The 17,988-nt window shown below is 37.8% G+C and overlaps 2 protein-coding genes across 2 annotated transcripts; both read left to right on the plus strand.

The window, feature by feature from the left end:
- The first annotated feature begins 950 nt into the window (after positions 1-950).
- On the plus strand, positions 951-1,890 carry LOC133735969 (egg cell-secreted protein 1.3-like). Its single transcript, XM_062163405.1, has one exon. It carries the CDS (start codon positions 1,350-1,352, stop codon positions 1,791-1,793), a length of 444 nt encoding a protein of 147 aa, XP_062019389.1. The 5' UTR covers positions 951-1,349; the 3' UTR covers positions 1,794-1,890.
- Positions 1,891-11,669: 9,779 nt separating this feature from the next.
- On the plus strand, positions 11,670-12,380 carry LOC133735487 (uncharacterized). The gene has a single exon (XM_062162894.1). The coding sequence runs from the start codon at positions 11,769-11,771 to the stop codon at positions 12,213-12,215; it is 447 nt and encodes a 148-aa protein (XP_062018878.1). The 5' UTR covers positions 11,670-11,768; the 3' UTR covers positions 12,216-12,380.
- Positions 12,381-17,988: the final 5,608 nt, after the last annotated feature.

The raw sequence follows: 17,988 nt of genomic DNA on the forward strand, positions 1-17,988 counted from the left end.
ATGCTCTAAGAGGCTGCAGGTTTTGCAACCTCCAACAACAAACTTAAACTTGAGCTTGACCACTGTTTTAACCGCCCATTAGCCGTGTTTCAGATAAATAAGGGAAGAACAACTTTACCTCTTCCGATGCTAGGATGAACTCACTATGGTAGCTGCCCCATCATCATCAACACCGGGATAAGGCCATAGATTTGCACATTGCACACTTACTCCAAAGCCTTGCAGAGGCACACTGCAAAGGGGTTGCGACCGTCAAATGGAGCTACAACTAAATTAAGTACGTTAAAAAACCAAGGACCACCATTGATGGTGTCGTCCGTTTCTCCCTTGCGCTTAAAATCAAATACGTACATAGAGGCCAAAACCATGATGTCGGTTTAAGAGCCTGTTACAAAAGCTGCACAAGAGATTGTAACCGTGAAAGCTTTGTGATCCACCTTATGAGAAGATGTTCCACATCAAAATCGGATTTCAGAGCAATCGCGGTGGCCCCAAAATCAATGACGCCATTACCGGAGATCGCAAGGGAAATAGCAAACCTAACATATGTATCTCTTCAACCATGGTTTCGTTAAGGAAGGAGTTGCTAGGCAACCATGGTTTCTGCGTTTTTTAGATCAAAGTGGTCCAAACATGAGATAGTGCTAAATTTTTAGGATGAAAGTCTTAATCTATACTATTATTAAGAGAAGAGGCTTTGTTAGCCAAAATCTAAAATTTTGACAGAATTAACCCTAGAAGATTAATAAACTTTGAAAATTAATTAAATCACAATGATAATTAAGACATTTACAAAATATATTTTTATTAAAAAAATTTGAAAAAAAATATCCACAACCTACTTTTCTCTCTCCCATTTTCTTTTCTCTGCAATAACCAACTTTTTTTTTTTCATTTTCTGAAAAAAAAAAATTAATAACTTGCACATGCAGAGCATGTGTGGAAAAATGTTAGTCTGCACTAATTTGAGGTATTTCTTGTGCAATTAGTGATTATTACTATATGATATTTTTTATTTTATTTTATTTTTTATTTTTTGAAAATGTACTATATGATCTATTTAAATGCCACTAGTTCTTTGACAATGATATGTGCTGAGCCGGTTAGCCCTATCAATTTCCCCTGTCGTATGTTAACCACATAATCACCATATTCATTCATTATTTTTTTTTTGAAATGACCATATTCATTCATTAATTGTCATGAATTATGAATTGACATGAGCCTCTTCATCTCCCATTCACTAACGTTTTTGTAACGCTAATTACTTCCCACTCTACATAAACCCTTGCCTCTTCTTTGCCTTTACACACCGATCTCTCACTCACCTACGAATCTGACAACCGAAAATGGCTTACACATCTAAGCTTTTCCTTCTCACAGCTCTGCTTGTTCTGACCATGTCATTTGTGGTCAGTACTTCTCGATCATCGAATTACCCAACTGGGAGAAAATCAAACCTTGCAGCCAGATTGAACTTGGATGAAGAATCATCAACCTGCTGGGAGTCCTTATTTCAGCTCCAGGCATGCAGTAAAGAGGTTGTCTTGTTCTTCCTCAATGGTGAGACTTACTTAGGAGACGGCTGTTGCAAAGCCATTCGAACCATTGAGCACCAGTGTTGGCCAGCCTTGCTCGGGTCCCTAGGGCTTACCACGGAAGAGACTGATATACTAAAGGGTTACTGCGATGAAGCTGATCAAATCCAATCACCTCCGACATCGCCTTCACCACCATCTGTTCATCAGCCTACTGGAAAACTTGTTCCGGATCTGGACAAGTTGATTCCGTGAAGATTTTACTTTTGGTTTATGTTATGTAGGATGAGTAGGAGCCTAGTATGTATGCTCCATGTCTTAATTACTATCACGTTTAGTTATCTGTGTACTTGCAACTAATTAAGACAAAGGAAATAATGAAGTTTTATGATACAAGGTGTCCGATGTCCGTTCAATTCTTAAATCTCCCTTCAAGATCATATGTGCAAATTGATCGGCTAATTTGAAGTCGTTTAGTCCCACTGTGATTAAACGACGGAGTGTTCCGGATAAACATTGAAACAAATCTGATCATAAAAAAAAGGCTGAACGATTAAAAATGGACGTGGTGGAACCAAAAAGGCCAGGGGGCTAGCTTCGAATGCAAAAGCTAAGTAGTCACTCCAGAGTGCAGCACACCATATAAAAGAGAATACCAAATGATGATGTTCAATATGTTGCCGCACGGAAAAACATCCGGCGACACTCCGTTTCATCTTGCCACTAGGAGGTAGCTCCATCTAACAACGGTACTCCACCTCACTAGGCCAGACAAGGCACGTTGAGTGCGTAGACCGGGTGAAAGCCCATTTAGCCCTACTAAACAATGGTAGAGGGATTTCAATACAAGGTTAAGAATTGGAGAGTTCCTATTGAGACCTCCTAATCTACTACTCCCCCATTTTTTAATTATTAAATGACCTATATGTCCTTATATAAAAAGACTGTTACAGACAATAAAATATTAAGAAAAAAAAATATTTTTTCTCTCTCCACAACTTTATATTACTTTATCATTCATTTCCATTTTCAAATTTCATTTATGATTTTATTTGTTCATGAAAGCTTTCGAAGAAAAAAAAGATTCAAAAGATAATGCATTCAAAATTACTTGGTGGATTATACAAGAACAAAATTATGATTCAATAGAACAAATATTAGATAAATGGTTTTCTCATTAGTATTACAAGATCATGAAATGAGGGATAGAGAATCATCGTGTAAACTAAACTAAATAAGCTTGTGAAGCGGCATATAAGATAAAGTTAAATAAAAATAATTAAATGAGCAAATTTAATTTTTGTAACCATAAAACATGAAAAATTAGGCTTGAAAACAATTATGGTAATATTTTTTAATTAGTTATCAAGCTATGACTTCCTCCTTTTTCTTCAATAATTATTTCAATTTTTCTTTTTTGGCAAACAAACAATTATGGGAGAATTAAAACTCATCTTTAATGCTTGGAACATTCTATTTATAAGTAAGGTTAAGTTAGATATTTGAAAGAGGTTTAGATAACAAATTACTTTGAAAGAGGTTTAGATAGCAAATTACTATTTTTTCATTGTAAAGTTATTATTTTACTGCAGAGCATTTTACGGGTCCAAAGTACAATCATAAATTCATAATCAGACATGGATTGGAACAGTAATACCTATGTGAGCTGGATTGACAGATGTACTAATTACACACGGGTTACCATGTAAACGGTGAAGAATTAGAAACTACAAATTTTAGTCACTTTGGACTATATATACCCCTCCAATGCCAGTAGTACGGTGTTCTCACAATCTCTTGGATTGAAAACCCTAACAAAATCTTGTGGAGTCTTTCTCAAGAATTCTCTAAATTCCCTAAAAGCACTCTTCATTGAATTTCTTCTTTACAATTGAAAGCCTATAGATATTCTATCTTTCTCCCATCAAGAAAACCGCCTACTCCTTTCTAGAGTGGTTTCCCGATTCATTGGCTTATGGCGTCTTCATGTGTTCCTGGTCTTAATCTTCCATCGGGTTTTAAGTTTCTTCCAACCAACGAAGAACTATTGGGATATTATCTTCTGAACAAGGTCCGCGGCAAACCATTCAAGTATGACTCTAGGGTTATGAATGAGTTCAATCTTTACAAGACGGAACCCTGGGATCTTTGGACTAGGTTTGGCGGCCCAAGACTGAACCAGGGTGAAGACCTCTTTATCTTTACCGAATTGAAGAAGGTGAATGATAATGGATCAAACGTGTCTCGCACGGCAGGTTCTGGCACCTGGAAAGGTGACACTGCAGGGGCCAAAGTATATGATTCAGAGGATAAGAAGAAGATCTTAGGATCGTGGAAAAGGTTTCATTACGTGCCGAATGAACCAAATGAGAATGGTTCTTGGATTATGTTCGAGTACAAGCTTGATGATTCACTGATCCCCAAATCTTGTAGTGGTCGTGATATTGTGCTGTGCCGGATTCGGAAAGACCGAAAGAGAAAGTTGATTGAAGATCAGATGAATGACACTCCTCAGTCCTCCTGTAGAAAGGTTCCAAGGGTAGACAAACATGATGTCATGTCTACTCATGGGAAACATATTATGAATGATGATACTAATCTGCCGGCTTCTTTTACTCAAGGCTTAGGTAGTGAGGATGAGGAGCAACAATCACAACAACGACAACAACTTGATTCTAACAAGAGCTTTGAGGAACAAGAAATACAACAAGAAGATCCGCAACCGAGAAGGCAACATTCTCATTTTCATGAGCGGCAGCAGCAGCTCCTCGGCAATGATCTGATGATCTCAAGTGATCATTACATATTTCAAAGGGGAGAAACTTATGATCCTATGAATATTGTTCGACCTAACCCTAATGCTGTCATCAGTCATCAGCCGAACAATCTTGGCATTCCTTCTTATTTTCATGAGCAGCAGCAGCAGCTCCTTAGTGATGATCTGATGGTTTCTAGTCATCTTGACAAATTTCAGAGGGTAGACAAACAAGAATCTTATGTCATGGCCCCTTACGAGAATCAGATTTTGAATGATGAAGATTATAACCTCATGGCTTCATCTTTTACTCGATGGTTATCCAGTGATGAGGAAAAGCAGCAACCACAACAACAAGAAGAAGTCGAACCTAACAATATGTGTGCCGGACAGCAGTACTCCTCGGTGAGCTTTGAGCGTGAGGAACAACAACTACAACAACAAGATCAGCAACTGCTGCCCTCTACCTCTGATTGTCATGAGAAACAGCAACAGCTCCACGGCAATGATCTGATGGTTTTTAGTGATCATGACATATTTCGAAGGGCGGAAACATATGAACCTATGAATGTTCAACCTAACCCAGATACCCTCATCAGTCATCAGCCGAACCATCTTAGCATTCCCATTGACATAGATGCAATCCAATTTGATGATTATTGGACGCCGAATGAATTACTTTTGGTTGACACCAATAATGATCCTTATACCGCGGCACCTGATTCAGTACTAGACACATCAAAGCCGGTGCAGATGCAAGATTCTGCAGCTAATGATAACAACGAGATGATGAGGATTGATGAGAGTCATGATCAGACTCAACTGGGTTTCCCTCATGATTCAAACACGACGGAACTTTCTGACAGTGCTGCCCATAATGATGCGCTCAACTTTAGCACCCTTGATGACAATGTGTTCAATTTTATTGATCTTGACAACCTTTGGTAGAGGAAAGCCAGTTTCAAGTGTAGGCCTATTGTACCTAGCGTTGGTCTGTAAAAGTCAATGATAAGGAATTTCAGTCTTTGTATTACTGTTGCAATTGTGTTATCAATTTCTAATTGGGGTTTTAAGTTGAATTTTCTTATTATATATGCTCATTGCACCAATTTATGGAACTTGTCATGCATATATAGTCGTGGAAGTTGCACGTCTTGGAAGCATCTTTTTGCATATCATTGGCCAAAGGAAGATGGGAGACAAGACATTAATATATAAATATACATTATATATATATATATATATATATATATATATATATATATATATATATATATATTTATAGTGCAATAGAACGAGAAATTCACTAGAGGTGTGTAACAATGAAGTTTTAGGAGTAACCCTGACTTTCTAGTGTCTTTTATGACTGACAGCTGGTTCCTAAAGAATTGAATGGGTATGACAAGAAGAACCATTCTGTTCTGTACGAAATTTCTTTGTTACGATCGAGAGTATGATGTCTTTGGAACCTTCGTGTAGCTTAGTCATGTCATAAAGCACCATTACATGCATGCATGATAGTGGGTTCTTGATGGGAACTGGGAAGGGGTGCTATTGCAATGTCCTCAAACAGTAATTCAAGCATATAATTAACTTCAACTTTGGATTCTATCTGACTTGCTTTAATACTCAAAACAAGGGAGTTCAAGAGAATTCTATGAGACAAGAGAGTTTTTCATTGTTACCTGCACTGTGTAATTTCTTGAGTACAGTTCTTAGGTAGAACGAGTCATATGCCTCATAAGTTCTCAAGAAATGTGAGGTGCTACTATACCATGAAGAACCATGATTTATAAATTATGTAGTTTAGGTGCACTGTGTAATTTCTTGAGTACAGTTCTTAGGTATATGTAGTTTGCTATTTATAAATCTGCATGAAACCAAATATGGGGCATTGATCCCCTGCTTAGGGTCAGCGAAAAGGTTTGAGCACCAAGAAACTAAAAATCCTATCAATGTTTTTGACGAGAAGTCCACGCTTTCGCTTCATTTGTTAAGTGGCAACAAAACTCAAATGAGAGAACAATTCAAATTAATAATAAAGTGGGTATGACCGGTGATAAGCAACTCGTCGAAAAAGGTGCTCCATCCAATTGTATTGTTCTCATCAGTATTGCCGCATCAATGGTGCCTGTAATATCTCTCGGAGACTCAAGACAATCATGATATAAGATATCAAAGTAGAGTGATTCTTGCGTGGGGCAGCCGCACCGCCACGTGGTGCGGCAGGCCAATCATTCCCCTATCAGGGGGGTATTTTGGGTATTTCACATTTAAAAACCAGGGACAATTTCGGAACAAAGACAAAAATTTCTTAAATTTGATTGGGCAGCCGCACCGTACACGTGGTGCGGCTACCCGCACCTAAGAATTGGCCATCAAAGTAAATATGTGCTTGCTTTGATAGCTGCTCTTTTCGACATGTGTTTAGAGAAGCGAATTTTCCGGTGGGAGACATAGGTGCTGACTTGGATGGATCTTACCCCCCTCAGATTAGGAATGCAGTTCTAATCGACTGTTTAGGATCGGGTTGTACTAGAAGTTCTAGTTTGTAATGTTACTTTTCATATCAAAAAAATATTCTCACCAGTATTGTATTTTGAAAATGTTTTGATTAACTTTATTATACGCATTTGCATGCGCACGATTGTATTTAAGATGGTGAATATTAATCTACACCTTAATTAAGTCAACTTACATATAATTGATTCATTTTTGTCTTATTTGTAGTGAAAAGATAAAAACGCAAAAACGAGGAATCCATATCTTTAATCAGCCAAGGAATTTTTCTCGGAAGAAACTAGGCACTGTCAACTGAGCCACCTGTGAAGAAACTAAGCACATTAGTTACCTTCTTAATTAAGCTGCTTCGAGAATAATACAATTCTTTAAACCAGTAATGACCATTACACAATTTTGGGGTTAATTAACCCCACTTACCCAAACACTCTAAGAGATTGCCCACTTACACAATATTTTATATATATTTTGCCCACTTACCCAATTAAGTATGTTTTTTTATTACTTTTTATTTATTTTTAGGACAATTTTGCCTCACCTTCTTTGTCACTTAGAGAGAGAAGTCATCGGAGATCTCGCCGGACTCCGGTGACGGGTGACCAGCCTCGAACTCCGGTGACCGGAATCCGGCGTCCGATTTTATTGCCCCTAATAATACCCAGTAATCATATTATTGCCCCACAGTAATCGTATTATTGATCCCCAATAATCGTATTATTACCCCCAATAATCGTGTTAATGCCCCCCAATAATCATGTTAATGCCCCCCAATAATCGTATTATTGCCAACACATATACAACAATATACATCATTTTTACATATTTTCACATACTTTTGGATACCACCACAGAAGAAGTAAAATGTTAGAGCTGAATTGTAGTCAGATGCCAACACATATATAACAATATATTAGTCGATCTGATGCCAACACATTAAAAAGTTCATCAAAACAACCAATGAAAAAAAAAATTTGATTTGGGCACCCAGGTCGTCTTCCCTCTTCTTTCTGGTTGCAGATCCGGAACTTGGCATGACAACCTACCTCTGTTCGTCGGGTTTCGGCCCACGGCGGGAAGCGTGCACAACGCTATTGTCGACGACAGGAAGCTCGTCGACGTGGTTAAGAGGACGATATACCCGAAGCAAACAATGTCGTTGGGGAGGAGATCGGAGTCGCATGAGTCAATTTATATGGAGGTCGGCGTCACAGACGTCGAATGCGCGGCGGAGATCGGAGGAAGAGGATTGAAATCAACGGCTGAATTGCTCCATATTCCGCGTTTTTGAGGCAGTTTTCAGATTTGTTTTTGGCGAGGAGCCTGATCTCCATAGCCGCTTGCTTCTGCTCTTCAATCGAACCGGAATCGAGGACGCCGATTTTCGTGGCTGACGGTGGTCGCTGAGTCGACTCAGCCGGGAAGGAAGAGAGAGATAGAGAGAGAGAGAGAGAGAGAGAGAGAGAGAGAGAGAGAGAGAGAGAGAGAGAGAGAGAGAGAGAGAGAGAGAGAGAGAGAGAGAGAGAATAGATCGAAGAGGGGAGGGGAGAGAGAGAGAGATGAGTGTAGTTTATTAATTAAAATGAGGGCAATACTGTCAATAGATGTTAGATTGGGTAAATGAGAGTAAAAAACTCTTAGTGGAGTAAGTGAGCAATTTTTATGCCAAAATTGTGTAAATGGTCATTATCCCTAAATTGTTTAATAAACATTTTCATGTCTCTCTCTTCTTCCCTTCCCAACTTGATCTATCATTAATCATCCTCACCAAGAAGACTGGTCTCGAGCTCCTTTGATCAAAAGGTAACCAAACGATAAATTTAGGAAACCTAATTTTCGTTGAATCACCAATGCTAAAGCAAATGAGTTTTTCATCGATCAAACAAATCATGCCATAACTAGCCTCCGCTTAATTTTTGACGCCCAATTTGGTTCACACAGCTCATTTTGGAGTCGGGTCTACCAACATTTGGAAATCGTAAATAATAATAATAATTGAATTTTGCACCTTTCCCATAACAAATTACTGACAGGTCATGTCCCATTTTTTTTAAATGGTTGTTCATTGAATCCTTTCAATGAAAGTAAACAATAATGATTACACGCATTTATATACGTATAATTATATCTAAAACACTATAATTAAGCTAATCCTCAAACTAATTAATATGTAATTAATCAATTTTTATTTATATTGTAGCAAAATAAGTGGAGCTGTGGATTTCGGAAGAAGTTGCGCAAAAATAGAGCTAATTGGAGTTATCGAGAAAAAGACGAAAAGTCAACAATGGTCAGCGAGTCAATGCCCCAAGCAAATGTGTGAAAATTATTGGTTATTAATAAAAATATTAATTATAAATATCAAGGGTTGAGATCATCTTATAAGTGTTGGGTCATTTGCACCGTCAGTGCATAAAATAATTTCCGAGGATTCAGTGCACCGACGTGCACTTACACCGACATAAATTGATGATTAGATTATATTAAATACACTCTTAGGTTATTAATAAAAATATTAATTATAAATATCAAGGGTTGAGATCATCTTATAAGTGTTGGGTCATTTGCACCGTCAGTGCATAAAATAATTTCCATTGGTTTGAGCTCGGAAAAAGCAAAAGAAGAAGAAGAAAATTGAAGCAAAGAAAAAGTTGTATTAAATAATTATTTGATTAATTAACCCTTGTATTAATTAATTAAGAGATTAATTAATCAAGGGATTAACTAATCATGCTCAGCCAAATGTCCCGTGTAGCAATTAAATAAGGATTAAATTCAGTTTACCCCCTGAGGTTTGGGGGTAATTTCATGTTAGTCCATGTCCAGTTTACCTCCCAAGTTTGTCAATTCTCCTCAACTGTGTCCATTCTATCCAATTTGGACGTTAAGTCTGATTTTTTAGGGCTAAAATGGTCATTTCAAGACAAAAAAAAATAAAATAAAAAAAGGAATTTTTATTTTTTCTGTTTTTTCGTTTTTAATTTTTTTTTCTTCTGTTTTTTCATTTTTTATTTATTTTTATTTTTTTTATTTTGTCTTCAACCTATACACCACAGGTTATAATAGGTTTATAAGAACAAAAAGATACTCTAGGTGGTTGAAAGTCGCTCACTGATTTACGATATTTGTGATATATCTCCGATAAAGTGAAGAATTTTAAGAGATATCCCCAATAAAGTGAACAAATATCTGTAAAAAACGATCTTACGCTTTATCTATAAATATCTGTAAAAAATGATTTTACATAGATATTTCTTCATGATTTTACACTTTATCTGTAAATATCTGTAAAAAATAATTTTACACAGACATTTCTTTACTTCATTGGAGATATATCCTAAAATTCTTCTTTTTATCGGAGATATATCATAAATATCGTAGATCAGCGAGCGACTTTCAACCACCTAGAATATCTTTTTGTTTTTATAAACTTATTATAACTTGTGGTGTATATGTTGAAGACAAAATGGGAAAAAAAATTTAAAATGAAAAAAAAAATTCCTTTTTTTTTTTAGTTTTTTTTTTGTCTTAAAATGACCATTTTAGCCCTCAAAAGTCAGACATAACGGTCCAAATTGGACGAAATAGTAGAAATTAGACACGGCTGATTGAAATTGGAAAGCTTAGGGGGTAAACTGATTAAATTGAAAGGACAGAGACTAACATGAAATTACCCCAAAACCTTAGGGGGGTAAACTGAATTTAATCCATTAAATAACTTACATTAGAAATTGTTTTTAACTAAGATTTCATTTATTTCATACAAATTTAGAAAATTTATTCTTTTGCCTTTCTCATGAGAGTGGGAAAATAAACTTCTCAATTAGTTTTCCCTATCCGTGTTTGGAAATCTAAGAAAACAATGCAGAAATGTACTTTTGTTTCTATTTCGGTGTGTGGAATGTACATAAATAGGAAGATAAATTTGACATTTCATGACCTTAATTATTCAAGTATAAACTTATACAAATCTCAAGAACTTTTTGGATAAAATTGTCATGACCGATGATTTGTATTTGGGATACAATGGTCCTTATAATAAGAACTCTATGTGCAATTAATGCAAATGTAGAAGGCAAAATGAATTCTTTAGAGTATTGGGAGGGTCAACTTTCCCATATGGGAAAAAAATACAAACAGTACCCAACCTATGGCCGACTCCGAATTTCTGTACCCAAATTTTCAAAACTATCACAATAGTACCTAGGTTATCTAGCCCGACCCAACATATGTACCTGCCGTCTATGACGGTGTTAATTGTTATGCTAGGTGGCATAATTTCAGGGACATTTTAGTCCTTCCGTACCTTAATCTTAGTTTTTAATTTTTATTAGTATTTTTCTTTAACTGATTTTTTTTTATTAGTTATGTATCTTGATTGAGAGAGAGAGAGAGAGAGAAAGAGAGGCAGAGATGCAGAGAGAGGAAGAGAGCAAAGGGACTTGCTACTGATCCCAGTAAATTATCATCTCCTGCTTTTGCAGTCTTAACTTCATTGTGCTTATTATCTGCATTTAGAGACTGCAATTTGCTCAGCCCTTTCAAAGAACTTTACTGTCTACTTGATTCCCCATTCAACTCAACTAAAGATTTATCCGTAACAAAATCTATCGAACCAAACTGCAATACGTTTGTTTCCACTGGCTTTTCACCCTTCACAGGCGACGGCTTCCCCGGTGATTGCTTTAGAAGCAATGACTTGGTCTCATCTTCAGAGAATGACCCAAATATGAATAGCTGCAACCAAGGAATAAACACAAAAGTAAAATTCCACAACGATCCCAACGATCCGAACCACATAACCAATATCAACTGTACAAAACATCCCAACAAGATTCTGCAACAAGTCAGGAAGAGAGAGAGAGAGAACAAATCAGAGAGATAGAGAAAGAGATGCAGAGAGAGGAAGAGAGCAAAGGGACTCAAGAATTGGGCAGGGTAAGCCTAGTTTTCACTGTATGGCCTGCACAATCGACTTCCGCTGCCTAGACGAAGGCTTCGGCGGCAAAACCTACAAGCGCAAGCAGAACCCCGAAGCCGCTGACGACGACGAAGATGTCGCCATGGAAATCGACGCCACCTACCCACCTCCGGCGAAGCGATCTGTGGTGTCCTTCTCGGACAATCCGGACAAACCAGTCGTGATCGCCGGGAAGGTCTCCGGGCAAAAGTGGAAGCAGACGCGGAAGCAGAGGTCGTCGGCGGTTCAGGTGAGTCGGAAGGGGACGACATTCGAGGAGAGGGAGAAGAACAAGTCGGTGAAGAAGGCGTACAAGGAGAGAATGGCGGAGCTGAAGGGGCAGATTAAGAGGAACAAGGAGGAGAAGAAGAGGAAGAGGGAGGAAAGGGAGAAGAAGAAGGAGAATATTCTTCCGGATGAGATGATCAAGAGGAACAATAAGTAAATGACACAAATACCCATCAAATACGCCACGTGGCACACTGGTTAACGCCGTCTTGGACGGCAGGTACATATGTTGGGTCGGGCTAGATAACTTGGGTACCATTGTGATAGTTTTGGAAATTTAGGTACAGAAATTCGGAGTCGGCCATAGGTTGGGTACTGTTTGTATTTTTTTCCCTTCCCATATATATAATTTTTTTTTTGAAAGGGGTCTCCCATATTTTTTTTTAGCAGAAAAGCTGTTCATTTCCTTATACATACCAAACTAAGAAAAGCAATGAGTTTCCTTTTTTCAATGGCTCAATTCTGCGAACCAAAGGAGTTCTAAAAGTAGAATCGCGCGAGAAGTAATAAGTGTAGAATCGCTGTAAATCCGTATGTAATTAGGATATCTTGTAATTATAGAAAATCCTGTAATTATGGAAAGATTGTTTCCTATTAGAGTTAGACTACTCCTTTGTACTTGTATATATACCCCCATTGTGGGATGAATATTATCATCGAATTAACCCTGAATTGAAGTATTCTTTTCTACTTGGTATCAGAGCTAGGTTCAATCCTTTGAACTTGCGCTGCATCCTTTGAATCCTGAATCCCGAAGAACACCACAAATCGCTGCGTACCACCATCATTGAAATCAAATCATCCTGAATTTCAAACCACCATCACCCTACCTTTTTTCGGAAAAAGAAAAAAAATAACTTTTTTTCCAAAACATTCATATCCATCTTGAAACCCTAGAAAATCCAATCTTGAGAAAATCCTGAATTCCTCAATGGTGCAATCAGATAAACAGGCTACGGGGCATTCGGTAACTACTGAATTTTCTGTTATGGCTCAACGCAAACAGGGTCCTCCTCCAAGCTTCTCAGGGCCTTCTCCACGCCGTCCTCTGGGTAAACCAAATCCATATGCAAACAAAAGGCGCATTATCTGTGGGGAATTAGGTCATAGCAAGGAGCAGTGCTATGAAGTGATTGGTTACCCTGATTGGTACGTGGGACTTCACCAAGAAACCGCGAAAGAATTTGGGCAAGGCTGTTGTTGCTACTATAGAGGAAGTTTACCTAGACAATGCCTCCGCTAATGTAGCGCAGTCAGGTATGAAGGGTAAGGTTACTTTTAATAGTACATGGATAATTGATACAGGTGCATCTAACCATATGACCAATGACCCAAGTCTTGTGAAAAACCTTAGACCTTCCCCTTAAGACGTTGTCTTTACTGCTGATGGTACTCCAACTCCGGTCACCGGAGAAGGTTCTATTGCTTTATCTGATACCTTAACCCTTGAATCTGTCTTAGTTGTTCCATCACTAGCTTATAATCTCTTGTCTGTTGGTCAAATTATTTTAGCTTTTTAGCTCTTGCATGTATTGTGACCTTCATTCCGTCTTTCAGCCAATACTGTCCACGAGACATCCTGACTCGTAGAAACATATGCTGCCCCTTTCTGACAACATATGTCCGGCCCCCTAGGCCCCCACGGGTGCCCAGGAGAAGCTCACTTAGTGCCCCATGAAGGCCAGCACCGGGGGTGGTGGAGAGCTTGACACCATGTCTCCCCCTATAGAGCATATCTTACTTACATGAACAAGGCGGGAGGGAACATCAAAATAGCCGAGGAGACTAATTGTCCATAACTAATTCTTAGAAAATCCAAATGACATGCTGTCAAGTGCGTTGAACTCTTTTCGACGTCCCAGACATTTCTCGTGTTTTGAGTTTTCCCAAATTCCAAGCTGAAGTACCTGGAACCTGAACTTCCACTTAATTACCACAATACCACTCGTCCTCACTTTAGCTTCAAGCTCGCCCTTGGGCTTCCAAGGCTCGCCCCTCTTGGCTTCTCCTTGTCCCAAGGCTCGCCCCTCTCGGCATCTCCTTTCCTCAAGGCTCGCTCCTCTCGGCATCTCCTTTACCAAGTGTCACGATAGCACTACTCCTAAGTGCGGCTCGTGACACACTGCCATCGAGACAGACAAAAAGATGTGTTAGTACCCACAACGGTACATAGAACTAGGTCACTCATTTGACATTAAATACATAGAAATAGCATGAATCCTCCATCTGTACTATTCCGAATGATTTGCTAGATGCACAAAAATGAGTAGGTCCCTAAGAGACTTAGGAAATTATTGAAAGTAAAACTAATTACTAACCTAGAGTTCCTTAAAAAAAAGGAAATAAAAGAAAAATAATAATGTAAGTTGGGCCCAAAGCTAAGCCCAATCCAACAAAAACCCTAGCCCAAGCCCATGTCAAGAAACGGCAGCCACCGTACCAGCGTCTCGCTTGGAATCCTGTCGCTAGCCTACCACCATTCACACCCCCACCTCCGCCTGCCACTACCTAGGCCGACCAACCCAAATCCGGAATGGAGCAGACAGAGCCCGGCGTGGCACTGCAACCTACAAGCATGCCGAGCCAACGGCGATCCAAACCCATGTCTGCTTCCATCCATGCCGGCCGCTTGGATCTATCTCCACTGGAAAGAACCCCGAGACGAAGGCTGCAGGATCTTGTCCTGGAGACCACGACCACCACTGCCAGCCACTGATCCACCACTGGCCTTGCCCACCATCGCGTCTGGATCCCAGTGAAATAACTCTGATGCCGGCAACACCCAATCTCCACATGGACTGGGATATTGAAGGACCAAGGATCGACCTTTACACCTTGAAGAGCCCGTCCGCCTCCACCGCCACGAGGGCGTGTCGTCGGACAAGGCAGTACGGCGTTGTGAAGAAAATCAAGCGCTTAAGGTTCGCTTAGGAGAGAATTTTCTTTTTCTCTTGATGAGGGGTTTGCCTTATTACTGTTTTTTTGTTTGTGTTTTTTGGTGTTGAGGATAAATCCTCCAAATTTTATACGCTCTAGCAATTCCGAAGTTGGTCTACACCAGAGAAGAAAGAAGACAAGCCACGATAATTCGAATTGGCATCATAACTCGTGCAATGGGTAAATCAAGACTCGTAAAACTAGCAGAAATTTAACCGGCTGATGCCTGAATAAACAACTTAACACACTATTGTTCTACCAACCAAAGTCCACTAGCCAAGAAGGCCGACCATTTTAGAGTCGGGAATTAATTGAACGGCCACAATTAATTAATCGTAATTGTATGTACTACTTGTGTTATTACTTAGGGTAAATTCCTCCTATGGTACCTGAGGTATTGCTACTTGGACAGTTTGATACCTGATGTATTAAAGGGGACAGTTTGGTACTTGAAGTTAGACTTCGTTTGACACTTTGGTACTTCTGTTAATTTTTCTGTTAAATGTAAGGATAAAATTGACATTTAGAATATATGTATAAAAACATAATAAAAAAACATGAGTTTGTGGGTTGATTTTCTTCATAGGTATGAATTAATGCTTATGGGTTATGTTGAAGGTGAAATATTCGAATTTTATGTTTAAGAAATATAGTAATCATATAGTGAACACCCATGAGAGTACTCCATTGAAACTAGTCTCGTACAACTAAATTTTTTTAAACATAAAATTCAATTATGTCAACTTTAACATAACCCAAAAGCATTAATTCATTTTCATTTTCTCCTAAATGACCCAAAAAATGATGAAGACCTAAAATAATACCAAAAAATATCATTGCATTGTGTTTATGAAGAAGAGGAAAAATCCAAGTTTTGGAGGAAAAATCAGTGGATTCATAGAGAATAGTACACAAAAAAAATCTGATTATTATATTTCTTTAACATAAAATTCGATATTTCACCTTCAACATAACTCATAAACATTAATTCATACCTATAAAATTATGAAGAAGGACAATCAACCCTAAACCCTAAACCCACAAACTCATCTTTTTTTATTATGTTTTTATACATATATTCTAAAGGGAGGTTCTATTCATACCTCTAAATTTGGTATTTGGACCTCCCTACTTAATAGACCTCCAACTTACTTTTTCAAATAACCAATTTGCTATCTACACCTCTCTAATTTTCCTATAATGCCCATGGTCCAATAAAATCAATAAAAGACCTTTTTTCTTTTTTTTTAGATTCTATTCATACTTCCAAAAATCAATAGTTGGATCTCCTTCATTTTTTGAAGATTTGGAAGTGCAGCAATTTTTTTTTTTTGGAAGTTCATCCTCCATATACGAGTAACAGAGGTGCTAGCATTTTTTCAATGAATTGTTGACTCTTGGTTAGCGTAGGCAACAATACCATGTTTGCTCATCATCTCGTATAAATATGTTTTCCAAGTATTATTTTCATTGCATTTAGGTGTCATTGTCCCTAAATTGATTCTCTCCTACTTGTTTCCATAGTAGCTTGAAATGAACATGCATGGTCCTTTTGTTTTAGATATGTATGGGATAGTGGAGGAAATTACAATAATTAACCATGAGTCTAGTGCATTCTCCATAGATTTATATCAGATGGTCGAATTTTTCATCATATCTATAGAATAGTTCCACATAAAATTGCTCTGCACTAATGATATGCGGGAAGATCTTGTGGACAACTACTCATTGCTGCGTTTGTCATATAAACGTGCTGGAGTACTGCTTTTTGTTGCTGCTCGTTCACATATTTGATTGCATTCAGAATGAGTCGGGCTTCATCAAATGAGGTGTCTTTGTATTTCCCATTTTCTCTCCTTTTATTTTTTATTTTTTATTTTTTATTTTTTATTTTTTATTTTTTATTTTTTTTATAGCACAGTGATAGATCTTGTAAATTGTCAGCTATGTGAGCAAGGAAGTCTATCACTTTACGAAGACAAAGTCAAATTCAGAAAATTTTGATTTCAACGTTAAATAACATTTGGCAATATATATATTTTAGGGTTTACATTGGAGAAGAAAATTTTTCCCAAGTTGAAGACTATAACTGTTTGTAGAAGAAGAGATTTTTTTTTCTTTCTTATTTGTGTCTTTATTGGTAATTTGACATGAGTTGACAAAGTCAACTATTACTTGGAAAAAGTGAGAGGTCTAAATACTAATTTTGGAGGTATGAATAGAAGCTCCCTATTCTAAATGTCAATTTTATCCTTACATTTAACAGAAAAATTAACAGAAGTACCAAAGTGTCAAACAGAGTCTAACTTCAAGTACCAAACTGTCCCCTTTAATACATCGGGTATCAAACTGTCCAAGTAGCAATACCTCAGGTACCATAGGAGGAATTTACCCTATTACTTATTAGTGGGCATTCATTACTTATTAGTGGGACTGAATCCTAATCTTTCACAACCAATCCTAATTTTCTTGGACTCTAGTCTTATAGCAATAACATTGGAACTTGGCCAAATGCTGTGTAATCCAGTTCCACTAGTAGAATGCCCATGTCTTACACTAATGTCACAGTGTTTTCCTAAATTTCCGAGGACACGTCTAAAGATCCTTCAGGCTTCAGCCTAGTACAGCTGCATTTCATCATAACTTTAAGAGAAAGCTTTCTTTCAGAAACAATAATCGACCATATGAGAAGTGACCTGACGATACATTTATTGCTGTGGTACAGGGTTCTTAGAGCGAATTTAACACTAAATCCAAAAAATGTCTGCTATTGGTAAAAAGCTTCACCAATGAAAATGTCTTCTTTCTCAAATCTCAAGGTACTATAAGCATGGCCAGAAAGGTACTATAAGCAGAAGAAGAAAGACACAGGAATCCAAAGCAATGTGAATGTGCAAATAAAACAAAAAACAGAGAAGCGAAAAAACCCAAAAAAATAAACCCCAAGACAGAAGCAAATGAAGCTGTTTTATTTCAATCCCAAGAGAATTTCT

Source organism: Rosa rugosa, chromosome 3 (assembly GCF_958449725.1).
Source record: "Rosa rugosa chromosome 3, drRosRugo1.1, whole genome shotgun sequence".
In the NCBI taxonomy this organism is placed as follows: Eukaryota; Viridiplantae; Streptophyta; class Magnoliopsida; order Rosales; family Rosaceae; genus Rosa; species Rosa rugosa.

Excerpts from the sequence above, each read along its gene's own strand:
- LOC133735969 (XM_062163405.1), top strand. The coding sequence starts at position 1,350 with ATGGCTTACACATCTAAGCTTTTCCTTCTCACAGCTCTGCTTGTTCTG.
- LOC133735487 (XM_062162894.1), top strand. The coding sequence starts at position 11,769 with ATGGCCTGCACAATCGACTTCCGCTGCCTAGACGAAGGCTTCGGCGGC.